The sequence below is a fragment of the Ovis canadensis genome, chromosome 3, assembly GCF_042477335.2.
Source record: "Ovis canadensis isolate MfBH-ARS-UI-01 breed Bighorn chromosome 3, ARS-UI_OviCan_v2, whole genome shotgun sequence".
Lineage (NCBI taxonomy): Eukaryota > Metazoa > Chordata > Mammalia > Artiodactyla > Bovidae > Ovis > Ovis canadensis.
In genome coordinates this window covers 211,127,086-211,139,794 of record NC_091247.1, presented here as the reverse complement: position 1 = coordinate 211,139,794, position 12,709 = coordinate 211,127,086, and the positions used below count along the sequence as shown (strand labels likewise).

Below are 12,709 nucleotides of genomic sequence, written 5' to 3'. Positions count from 1 at the left end.
ACAACATGATTTGCACTCTGCTGAGGTTAAGATGAAGCATGAACTTTTGTTCTTGGAAAGGATATACATGATGGAAGATTCAGAATGGAAGCTAAGGAAACAGGAAACAAATGCCATATCTACTCCTTTACCACAAGTTATTATTTTAGTGTTTTTGTGTTCAAGGTCCATATATCTCTGAGCAGCTATCTAAGGGCTTCCTGGAAAGAAACAAAAAAACAAAAAAACATGTGCCCCAACTCATGTGGCTCCAACTTAGCAAACAGAGGAGAATCACAGGCGGGTAGACATTGAGATCATCAGAGTGGACAAATTTTGTGAAACCATTGAACACTGAACTCACTTGCAGCCCAAGGAAAGCCATGCAGGATGAAGATGGATATGTCACCTTAAATATTAAAGCTCAAAAACCAGCTCTGACTTCAGGTAAGAACGCCCAGAGCCAGCAACTTGCAAATGAACTATTGAAATGGTTCTACCCTAGAGTCCTTTTTTCTACTAGTGATAGCATGTATAGTTTTGTTTTCTTTTCCTGAATGACCCTTTTTCCCAACAGCATTTAAGTGGTATCAGCATAAACTTAGATAGATTTACTTAGAATATAAACAACATAGGTCTTCCCTTGACTCAGTTGGTCAAGTCTGGCCTTTAATGCGGGAGATCCAGGTTCAGCCCCTGGGTTGGGAAGGTCCCCTGGAGGAGGGCCTGGCAACCCACTCCAGTATTCTTACCTGGAGAATTCCATGGACAGAAGAGCCTGGTGGGCTATAATCCTTAAAGTTGGACACAACTGAGTGACTAACACTTCACACTTCACATAAACAACAAAGGACACAAGCAGGGCACATTATATTAAGGTTTACAGAGTTAAATGTGGAGGGACTAGAAATCTAGGGGATAAGCGAAGAGAATGTTCAGAAATTTCATTTTCTAAGATGTCAGCAAATGAGTGTGATTCTATAGTTGCTCCTTATCACCACAGTTGTTTATATGGTTGGGCACAAAACAAAGAGAGATACAAACACACAAGACCTTAGCAGCTAGTTACATTCTGACTCAGAGAGAAGTCCAGTGGGAGTGGGAATGGAGCAGGTTGTGTTTACTGTTGGTGATCACCACGGGAGCAAAGGCAAGATGGACCAAAGAAGCAGTTTATATCACTTGGAGAATGCTGACAGGGCAGGGATGGGGTGATGCTGTCCCATAGCTATGCCATGCTGCCTGCCCTCTGACATCTTTATTGTATGCCCACAGTGGAACCTGCTTCCTCCCCTTTGTGGCGTGTGATGGCGTTGGCTCTGCTGGTCTTATGCGTGGGGATGGTTGTTGGGCTGGTGGCTCTGGGGCTTATGTGTAAGTATTGACTTTTTCCTAATGATGTGGCATACCGAAGTGTCCTGGTGTATGTCACTAAGCCTAATTGTCACTATTTGTATATTTGTCACCACACCAATCATCCTATGCTTAGGGGCAAGGACACTCTCAGTAAGGGAGAATTCTGACCTTTAACTTCTGATTAAAACTAAATTTTAGATTAAATTAATTGGGCTTCTCTGATGGCTCAGATGGTAAAGAATCTGCCTACAATGTGGAAGACTCAGATTCAATCCTTGGGTCAGAAAGATCCCCTGGAGAAGAAAATTACAACTTGCTCCAGTATCTTTGCCTGAGAAATTCCATGGATAGAGGAGCCCAGTGCGCTGCAGTCCATGGTATCTCAAAAGAGTCAGACATAACTGAGCTAATAAACAATAACAAATCTTTATAATGTATAATTGTTCATATACTGTTTATTTTTCCATAAGATATTTTAGAATGTTTCATTCACCACCTTTGATTGATTTCAATGTCACTGTACTTTGAGCACAACAAGAATGAATATTCTGGTATTACATGGAAGAATAATAATAGAGGTCATTCACCTCTGTGAAAAACACTTAGAAGTTTGTGTTCAAGGAAAAATCAAAACAGCCACTTTGGGCATACGATTTGATCATGGCATGTTCTTACTTGTGATTATCTCCTTCAAGTATTGACAGTTCTCTTTTTTTAATTTTTTTTTATTTTTTCAGAACCCTCAGCTGCCATTCTGCACAGTACTTAATGTGTTCTTTTTTATTATTATTATTTTACTTTACCCATTTTACCCTGATCACTTTTCAGCACTCATCTACTCATATATCTCCTGGAGGAGGAAATGGCAACCCACTTCAGTATTCTTGCCTAGAAAATTCCGTGGACAGAGGAACTGAGTGGCCTATAGTCCATTAGTTTGCAAAGAATTGGACACAACTGGGTGACTGAGCACACACACACTACTTATATGTATTCAGTAAATACTTCATAGATTGATAACTCTACTGAATTTAAAGTTCATAGAGAGGACATTTTTGCATCGCCCTTTTTATTCTAATTACAAATGATTATCTAATGTTTCCATCTAGCTGTCATGCAGCAAAACTACCTACAAGCCGAGAATGAAAATCTCTCAGGAACTCTGAAAATGTTAGTAAAGAAGGTCTGCCAAGATTTAATACAACTATCAGGACAAAAGGAAAGTAAGTATGGTTTGTTAGCCTCTTCATCTCTCCTAATTCTGGAGGGTTTTTGTTGTTGTTGTTGTTGTTGTTGTTGTTGTTTTTGATGCTATCTCTAAAGAATCTTGAGATATGCAGGAAACAATGAAGATAAGGAAAAAGTAAACTTAATTCAGAATGAAAGGGATCCTATGCTTGGTTTCTCCTCAAGGTCATAAATGCAACCCATGTGACACACACTGGCGATACTATGGAGACAGTTGCTATGGATTCTTCAAGCACAACCTGACATGGGAAGAGAGTAAGAAGTACTGTATTGACGTAAATGCTACTCTTGTGAAGATCACCAGCAAGAGCATCCTGGTAAGGATATTTCTATGTCAAATATCTTAGGAGTGATAAGGAGATAAATCTCAAAGGAGACAAATCTTCAGCATTTTTCTTTTTTTCACATGTCTATGTTGTCCAGTTTTTTCTCATCTGAGAAGTTTATCAAGCTCGGTAAAAATTACCACCTTTGCGAGTAGAAAGTATTCAAATAGAACTACTGAAACTTTGAGTTCTGGTATTATCCTGCAACAAAAGTTAAGATAATTTCTTAGTTTCCTTAACTCTATTTATGAATTCAAAAAAGAATCTGAAAGTATAAAGAAACTCAATATGATTGTGAAATATAAATATCAGTGTTATCGCAACATAACATGACTTCTCAGTTTTTGCTAAATTGTTGACTTTTTGAATGAACCATGGTGCAAATTCTGTCTTTTCACAGATTCTCCCAGACATAGTTTTATTAATTTAAGTTAATAGTTTAAATTATTTTTTATTGGAGTACAGCTGCTCTGATTTAGTGCAGAGTGTGTTAGTGTGTTAGTTTCTACTGCACAGCAAAATGAATCAGCTCTATGTATACATGTATTCCCTCCCTTTGGGATTTCTTTCCCATTCAGGTCATTACAGTGCATTGAGTAGAGTTCCCTGTGCTATGTAGAATCTAGAAAAATGGTATCACTGATCTTATCTGAAAAACAGAAATAGAGACATAGATGTAGAGAACAAATGTATGGATACCAAGGTGGGAAAGGAGGTGGTGGGAGGAATTGGAATACTGGGATTGACACAGTTGAAAACACTTTAAAACATTTCCCCTCTTCCACAGTTCCCTCTTTGACAGCTTCTAACAAAAGCTCTTTCTAAGCAAAACACATTCACATTCACTACTGCACTCTCCCTTTTTGTAAATCTTGGGAGCAAGCCAGGAGCCAAGAATTGGAGTTTCCCTTCTACCCAATAACAGTTTGTCAAAACATTGTTGTTCAATTGCTCAGACAGTCCAATTCTTTGTGACCCCATGGACTGCAGCACGCCAGACTTCCCTATCCTTCACCATCTCCCAGAGCTTTCTCAAACTCATGTCCATTGAGCCAGTGATGACATCCAACCATCTCATCCTCTATTACATCTTCTCTTCCTGCCTTCAATCTTTCCTAGCATCAGGGTCTTTTCCAATGAGTCAGCTCCTGGCATCAGATGGTCAAAATATTGGAGCTTCAGCATTAGTCCTTCCAATGAATATGCAGGGTTGATTTCCTTTAGGATTGGCTAGTTTGATATCCTTGCAGAAGGGACTCAAGAGTCTTCTCCAACACCACAGTTCAAAAGCGTCAGTTCTTTGGTACTCAGTTTTCTTTATGGTCCAACTCTCACAGCCATACACGACTACTGGAAAAACCATAGCTTTGACTAGATGGACCTTTGTCGGAAAACTAATGTCTGCTTTCTAACAAGCTGTCTAGGTTTGTCATAGCTTTTCTCCCAAGGAGGAAGTGTCTTTTGATTTCATGGCTGTAGTCACCATCCGCAGTGATTTTAGAGCCCAAGAAAATAGTCTTTCACTGTTTCTATCATTTCCCCATCTATATGCCATGAAGTGATGAGACTGGATGCCATGATACTCATTTTTTGAATGATGAGTTTTAAACCAGCCTTTTCACTCTCCTCTTTCACCTCAATCAAGAGACGCTTACATATGTGTATATATATATATGTATATGCATATTTTTAATCTTTTTATTTTGTATTGAGGTATAACCCATAAACAACGTTGTGCAGTTTTAGGTGAACAGTGAAGGGACTCAGCCATTACATATACATGAAAGCACATATCTTTTAAATGGCAGAAATTGTTTATTGTATTTATCCCACAATTTGAATATAGTAATTATTCACATTTTTGCATATTAAAATGAAATCAAATGTAAATTGGAATAGATCAGGATTTGGGTTCTATGCAGACTGAGATTCAATAGAATTCAAATATTTAGGCAAGTCATTTTCTTTTTTTTAATTTTGATTCAAAGCATTTATTAATTCAAACTTTAGAACAGTCCTACAAGGATTTTTTTTTGTTTTGTTTTTGTTTGGTTTTGTTTTGTTTTTCTCTTCATTTTACAGTGATGAGATTAATGCACAAGGAAATAAAGTAATTGCTCAATTTCCCACGTTCCCACATAAAAGGGCTTTTATGATTTGAGCTCAGGAAGTCTGGCTCCAAAACCCACAAGGGCAGGTTTCCATTCTCTGCTGTTAAGTCACTTCAGTCATGTCCGACTCCATGCAACCCATAGAGGGCAGCCCACCAGGCTCCCTCCCCCGTCCCTGGGATTCTCCAGGCAAGAACACTGGAGTGGGTTGCCATTTCCTTCTCCAATGGCAAGTCATTTTCTATAGAACTGCTGGGGTCCAGCCCCCGCAGGAACCAGGGGAACCTGAAGGAAAAACAGCGTCGGCGGATGATTTAGAGAGAGATAAAGAAAGAATATTGTAGATAACAAACTAGAGGAGAGAAAGAGGCTGATATTCCTTGCTTTACATAGAAAGCCAATAAAACTTCGAGACAAGAAGTTTGCCCTGTTCATGGAAGCCACAGGTGCCTTCCCAGTCTACCGAGGGAGTGAAGACGCAGAACGTCTTCCCGTTTAGCTCTTAGAAACCCGGGCAGATAAGTGAATGCAGGGAGCCTCTATGCTCCAAGGGATCAGCCTGAAAAAGAAAGTAAGAGAGAAAAAAAGAGAAAAAAGAAAAACACGGGGTGACCAAGCTTCTTCAAGCGAGGCCCAATAGCTTTATTTTTAAAAGTACTTTTATACCTTGTCTTATACATAGAGGGAAATAAAAGATGCAAAGTCATACAGAGTCAGCCCAAACATTACATCTGTTTTGTCTTTATCGAAACCAGGATTTTTCTGCAAACCTTTCCCATAAACAATATTGTGTACATTATCTTCTGGCCTTGGAGGCCTGTGAACATTTTATGACCCTCTTTTGATAAAGGCTTCTCAACCAGAAAACTTATTTTCCCTTAAAATGTTTTTTCTTATATTTCTAATCTATGTCAGCCTCAAAAAGTATTAAACAGAGTTACATTCTCATGAAACAAAGGTGCAGTGAGTTACAAGAAAGAACCAATTAGCTCAAAAGTCTGATGTGGTTAATTTCAAGGCTACACTTGTTTTTCTTACTTTCCAACTATGTTAACTAATGCACTGCCAGGTGCACAGTGGATACGAGATATGGGAACTTAGCAACAAGCATTGGCCCAATAATGAAATCCTATGCCTAGCACTACTCTAATAACTTTTAACTCTTTAAAAGGCTCTATGTTTTAGGCTTTCCATGCTTCTCACAGTTGGGAGGATGTAAATAATCATATGCGTAGCTGCAAGAGTCTGGATATACCTGCCAAGCAAGCTATAATGCTAACAGAGGGGTTTTGATTGGAAATATTCCTCTCATGTCCAGGAGACTTATTAGCTATAGCCCTAAGTTAATTTTCTCCAGAGAAAGGTGGTCAGGGTTAGCCCCCTGTTAATGTCAGAGGAGTTGGTGAAAGTCATGAAATTGTAAAACAGACAGATTCTGGTTTTGGGGTAGATGCTCGAGAAAGCCTAGGGAGCCCATTGAGTCCTGAAGCCTTGCTTAACCAGTAACTGACCAGAAAAGAGGAAATTAACCCAGTGACATTCATGCTCATTTGTATGTCCTGTTATTCTAACTTGCTGTACCACATATTTGCTCTTCTTGTGGGCTCAGCCTCATAGAGAAGATACTCAGATAAATTAATTTCTTTCAAGTCAGACAAAATAAGAGAGTGCCTTAAAATCTCAATTCTATTACAAGAACGTTAATTAGAGACTAAACATGTCTTCTCAAGTCTTATTGCTATAGGCAAATATCATGTTGAAGATGTACAATTAAAAGAAGTAATGTAATTTTGGAGGAATAAAGAAATAGTTGAATTTTGGGCAGAACTTCAGGTAGAATCTGTCAGTTCTATAGTGAAGTATATAATGTGGATGTATTTTAAAGAAAAAAAAGTTAATAGACACATGACAAGTACCTCACATTTAAGAAATAAGTGACTCTCATGAAATCTCTCTCATGGAATGCCATCTTGTGCTTCATGTTCCTGCCAAGATGCTCAAGCCATTTTTATTTGCCAAGAGCATGTTCTCATCTATTTTTTCCTGGGAGGTATGCGAGCATGTGAACATTTGACTTTCTTCTAATTTTGCTACCCATGGATTGATTGATTGATTGATCTATCCATTAATTCAACACGTTCCAGGACTTGAACCTGTGTGTTAATAAAACCTACGAAAATTCTTAGCTTCATGGAACTTTATTCCAGTTGGAGCAACAGGCAATGAACAAAATAAATAAGTATTACTGCATTTAGTCACTAAGTCATGTCCGACTCTTTGAGACCCCATGGACTGTCGCCTGCCAGGCTCCTGTCTATGGGATTTCCCAGGCAAGAATACTAGATGGGTTGCTGTTTCCTTCTCCGGGGGATCTTCCCAACCCAGGGATCAAACCCCTCTCTCCTGCATTGCTGGTGGATTGTTTACCACTGTGCCACCAGGGAAACCCATATAGTACAGTAAATAGAGATAATTTCAAAGTGAAAAATTGTAGATGTATGTTATTTGTAAATCCTTTTGAGAAAGACATCTCTTTTATCCAGTCAACTAAAAAAAATTGATATTTCTATATGAAGATTTTGTAGACAAGCTAAGCAATGAAACCAAAGCAAGCAGAGCTTAATTCTAGGGAATATAAAATTTCATCAACAATGTATTTTTCATTTTCCTTCTCATATGTGGTACTTTATTTGGGATTCTAACCTTCAATTGATGGAACATAAACATATAGGATTATTAGAATATTATCTATCTTGTTTACAGTTTTTCCCTATCCTACAAGTATTTTTATGCTAAAACAAGTAAACTTGGTATAATTCTAAATATCAGATATAATCAGTTAGCATTAATATAGACATATAATCCATTGTTTTGTCCAGAGTCTTATCATGAAGTTTTTCCTTTATACCACTATAAGAACTGTAGAAACACTCTGACCATTATAATTATTTGTGTTTGCAATAGCAATATCTCAATAGCAGGACTGGATTAATTCGTTGGGTTGGATTGTCCCGCCAGAAATCCAGTGACGTCTGGAGGTGGGAAGATGGCTCAGTTCCTTCTGAAACTGTGTAAGTCATTGGACACTCAGAACACAAGGCACAACTAGGAATTTTTATTCCTGAGATCCTCTCTGCTCTTGAGTACAAGTTACTTAAAAGCTGGGAAGTGGCTCTGTGTTGTACTATGTGTTACAACGGTGATGACTGAGTTACTTATTCCCTAATCCTAACAAGAGAGTGCTTGCAATTAGATTCTATTTTCCGACTCTCCCATTCTCTGCTTTTCATCTAAGTCGTAATCCACCCCCATTCCTGATACTTTTTTTCCCACTTGTTTCTACCCTTAACTTTACCATTGAGCATTTTCCATGTGTGTTTGGTTTGGTTTTGGTTTTGGGTTTTTTTTTTTTTTTTTTGTAGCGTGATCTGATTCTCTTCACATATTTTGAGAACAAAATTTTCATCCTTATAATTTATAGTTGGAACGTCTTACTTTGAGTCTTTTTTTGACTTTTCAGTATCATTTTCCCTTGTCTGCTACCTTAGGGGGTTTCCCTGATAGCTCAGTTCGTAGTGAATCCACCTGCAATGCAGGAGACCCTGGTTTGATTCCTGACTTTGGAAGATCCTCTGGAGAAGGGATAGGCTACCCACTCCAGTATTCTTGGGCTTCCCTTGTGACTCAGCTGGTAAAGAATCCACCTGCAGTGAGGGAAACCTGGGTTCAGTCCTTGGGTTGGGAAGATCCTCTGAAGAAGGGAAAGGCTACGCACTCCAGTATTCTGGCCCTAGAGATTCCATGGACTATACAGTCCATGGGGTCTCAAAGAGCCAGACATGACTGAACGACTTTTACTTTCTACCTCAGAGGTATCCAAGAATCAGGCACATTATCAATTACAAGAGGATTCTAAAGTCTATGTCAAAAGGCTCTAACCTTCTGCAGACAATCCAGGCAAAAGTATCAATTACAATACAATATTGTAAAGTAATTAACCTCCAATTAAAATAAATAAATTTACATCTGAAAAAAATGATTTTCTAATCTTGTCACCTTTGTTCACATTGTGCAATGTCTCTCCATTTAAAATGTAAATTGACAACCCAAACTTGCATAATTAGATCATTACTTAATTTTTAATTAATTAATTCAACAGATACTTATTAAATTTTTATTATGGACAGAACTCAAGAGTATTAGGAGTACAAGCAAGCTTCTTCATAGATCTGGACTTTACATTTATTGCTTGCTGACTTTTCACAATAGTTCAGGCACACTGGTGACCCCTCTGTTCTTTCAAAAAATTAAACATGTTTTGTGGTCTTAGGGTTTTGTACCTGCTATTTCCTTCTAGAATCCCCTCCTCCGTGGCAGGCTCCCTCTTGTCACTCAAGTCTGTTTAAACATCATTTTCTCAATGAGACCATCTTTAATTACCAAACTAAACTAGCCTCCCTCCACCGCATCCACTCAAGTCTATCACATCACACTGTTCCATTATTACTTTTACCAGTCTCTGAGATTTTCTTTTTATTTGTTGACTTCTTATCAACATTCCCTCACTACAGTGTAAGTTCCCAGTAGAAAAGACCTTATGTTTTGTTTATCCCTCTATTAGCAGCACATGAACAAGTTTGGCATGTAGCAGGTATCCCATGCTCGTGCTTGTGCTTGTACTAACTCAGTCGTGTCCGACTCTTTGCGACCTTATGGACTGTAGCTCACCAGGCTCCTCTGTCCTTGGGATTCCCCAGGCAAGAATACTGGAGTGGGTTGCCATTTCTTCCTGCTTGGGATCTTCCTGACCCAGGGATGGAACCTGAGTCTCCTGAGTCTTCTGCATTGGCAGGGGGGATTCTTTACCACTGAGCCACCTAGGTATCCCACAGATATTGGCAAATGAATTAATAAATATCCATTCTTTGTCCTCTTGTTATAGCAGTGTAGCAGGAAATATAGGCAAGTGAACAAGCAATTATAATGCAGTCTTATATCTGTTACCCTGTAACATAAATCCTCATTTCAAAAATAACTAATCGACTTACTTTTCCTTGAGCTCATTTCCACCCTGTGTAGGTACTTGTCCGATAGGGCTTCTCTCAATCTAAATTCTACCCTTCTTTCAAAACAGAACTAAAGCATGATCTTCCATGAAAAGACGAGAAAGTAAAGCCTTTTCTCATCATTTCAGATCCCCATCCATCTTTTCCTCTGGACTCTTATTGTACCTACTGTTCACTTCTACTTAATCTTAAGATATATTAAATTGCCATTGTGTTATTCACATGTGCACACTTTGTACTCCAAAGCAGGCTGGAAGTTCCTCAAAGATCTGAATGTTGCTTTTTATTTTTTTCCCTCATACTTCTTATCTTCACTTTGTGCAACAAACTACTTCACACAGAGTTTGACTGAGTGTTAGTCGCTCAGTTGTGACTGACTCTTTGCGACCCCATGGACTGTAGTCCGCCAGGCTCCTCTGTTTGGGGAATTCTCCAGGCAAGAATACTGGAATGGGTTGCCATTTCCTTCTCCAGGACATCTTCCCAACCCAGAGATCGAACCTGGGTCTCATCCATGGCAAGCAGGTTCTTTACCATCTGAGCCATCAGAGAAGCCCAGACCCAGAGTTTGATTGCTGATTGTTTATTTAGCTTTCAAAGGAGCTCATTCTATCTTTTCTATTCACAGGTTGAAGCTTTCTGGAACTGGAACAGAAAATATGAACTGTGCTTATTTTCATAATGGAAAAATTCACCCTACCTTCTGTGAGAATAGACATTACTTAATGTGTGAAAGGAAAGCAGGCATAGTAAAGGTGGAACAACTACTTTAATGCAAAGACGGGGCAGAATGTCACAGATAAGTGCTTGATTGGACAATAAAAGATCTGGGTGAAGGAACCATTAGCCACAGAATTGCCTATTTTTCCCTTTTTTTCAGCTTGGAGTCATTATCCATGACTTTGCATTATCTATCCTACCAAAAACATGTAGTTCCTTCTTTATATGGCCCTTTATACTGAGGAACAGGTTAGTGCCTTCTTTAAACATCCAGAAGCCAGTGTGTGAACCCATCATTTGTTTCCCAATTGTTCTGTTTCCATTAATTTTCATTCTCCTTGTCTTCCATTCCTAATTATCACAAGATATTCATACTATGATTCACTGCATCTTCAGACATAAATACATACATTTTACTTTGAAACGAGAAAAGTTAGGGCTTCACTGACTTAAGCTATGCAAAATATCTAAGTTTGAAGGACAGTATAAGGTAAGAGAAAGGATACTAAACTTGGAATCAGTAAAATTATTTATTTTTATATTAATTTTTATTGGTGTATAGTTGCTTTACAATGTTGTGTTAGTTTCTGCTGTACAGCAAAGTGAGTCAGCTCTACATATACATATATTCCCTCTTTTTTGGATTTCCTTTCCATTTAGGTAGCCACAGAGCACTGAGTAGAGTTCCCTGTGCTATACAGTAGGTTCTCATTAGTTATCTATTTTATATGTAATATCAATAGTGCAAATACATCAGTTCCAATCTTCCAGTTCATCCCACCCTCCGCATTTCCCCAATTAGTGTCCATGTTTGTTCTCTACATCTGTGTCTCTATTTCTGCTTTGCAAATAACATCATCTATACTTTTTTCCTAGATTCCACATATTTGCATTAATATACAATATTTCTTTTTCTCTTTCTGACTTACTTCGATCTGTATGATAGTCTCTAGAGACATGGATGGAATCAGAATAATTTAGATGGCATGATCACCCAAGTACAACCATGGACCAGTCATGTAACCTCTTAACTTTCATTTTCTCATATTTAAAAATAAGATAACACCTATCATATACCTCATAGTCCTACAACCTAAAATAAAACCTCAGAGTATTAATTATATCTGAAATTCCATGAAAGCAAATGCAGTGTTGTTCCCAATTTTTATTCTATGCCTTCAAGCACAGCTCCTGGCTCATAAAAAACAAAAATATTTGCTTCTCATTGTTTGAGACAGTTCCTTAGAAAGCACAGCAATCGGTAAAACACTATACAAATATATAATTTCTATTGAAAGTCTACCTCTGGTCAGACTCAATAGCAATGATTTTCTGTCCAAGAGAAGAAAAAGTTTGCAAGAAAACAAAGGGGCTTGAAAATGAGTAAATGCAAGGCTCACAGGCTAGTTGAACAGCAAGCACAAATGCTTTATCTAGTTCTTTTCCTGACAGTCCTGTGTTTGTTTTTTGCTGAATAACTCATGCAATATTTATAGCTATGTGGAAAGAGAGGCACCCTTTAACAGGATAACAAGCAAAATTTTCATTTCTTTTCACAGCTTCCCTAAAGGTACCCTTTATTCTTAAATTTGTGGTATTAAAATTTATGAACATGATTCTCAAAATCTCAGCTAATGTGCTTGTTAAAACATGCAAAAGTTCAAACACAAATAGTTATGATACTCAGTGGGAAGGCTGAGAAGAAAAAGTTTTGTTTCTTGTTTTGTTTTATTGGAGTATAATTGCTTTACAATGTGGTATTAGTTTCTGCTGTACAATGAAGTGAATTAGCTATATGTATTCCCTCCCTGTTGACCCTCCCTCCCATCCAGTTTCACTCATCTGTTATACGGAATAGAGAACTCAGCTTGGTGCTCTGTGATAACCCAGAGTCCTATGTTTT

At 38.1% G+C, this 12,709-nt stretch overlaps 1 protein-coding gene across 2 annotated transcripts; it reads left to right on the top strand.

Annotated features, from left to right (window-relative positions):
* Positions 1 to 33: 33 nt before the first annotated feature.
* CLEC1B (C-type lectin domain family 1 member B) lies at positions 34 to 10,941 on the top strand. Of its 2 annotated transcripts, none has more exons than XM_069585739.1 (6): positions 34 to 426; positions 1,255 to 1,353; positions 2,445 to 2,558; positions 2,749 to 2,900; positions 7,985 to 8,091; positions 10,715 to 10,941. In XM_069585739.1, exons 1-6 carry the CDS (start codon positions 363 to 365, stop codon positions 10,857 to 10,859), a joined length of 681 nt encoding a protein of 226 aa, XP_069441840.1. In that variant the 5' UTR covers positions 34 to 362; the 3' UTR covers positions 10,860 to 10,941. The 2 variants fall into 2 exon arrangements, with proteins under 2 accessions (XP_069441840.1, XP_069441841.1); XM_069585740.1 differs by having other exon boundaries at positions 52 to 426; positions 8,039 to 8,091.
* Positions 10,942 to 12,709: the final 1,768 nt, after the last annotated feature.

Excerpts from the sequence above, each read along its gene's own strand:
- CLEC1B (XM_069585739.1), top strand. The coding sequence starts at position 363 with ATGCAGGATGAAGATGGATATGTCACCTTAAATATTAAAGCTCAAAAA. Across the intron at positions 427-1,254 it reads AAAACCAGCTCTGACTTCAG|TGGAACCTGCTTCCTCCCCT; the intron begins GTAAGAACGCCC and ends GTATGCCCACAG. Across the intron at positions 8,092-10,714 it reads TCAGTTCCTTCTGAAACTGT|GTTGAAGCTTTCTGGAACTG; the intron begins GTAAGTCATTGG and ends TTCTATTCACAG.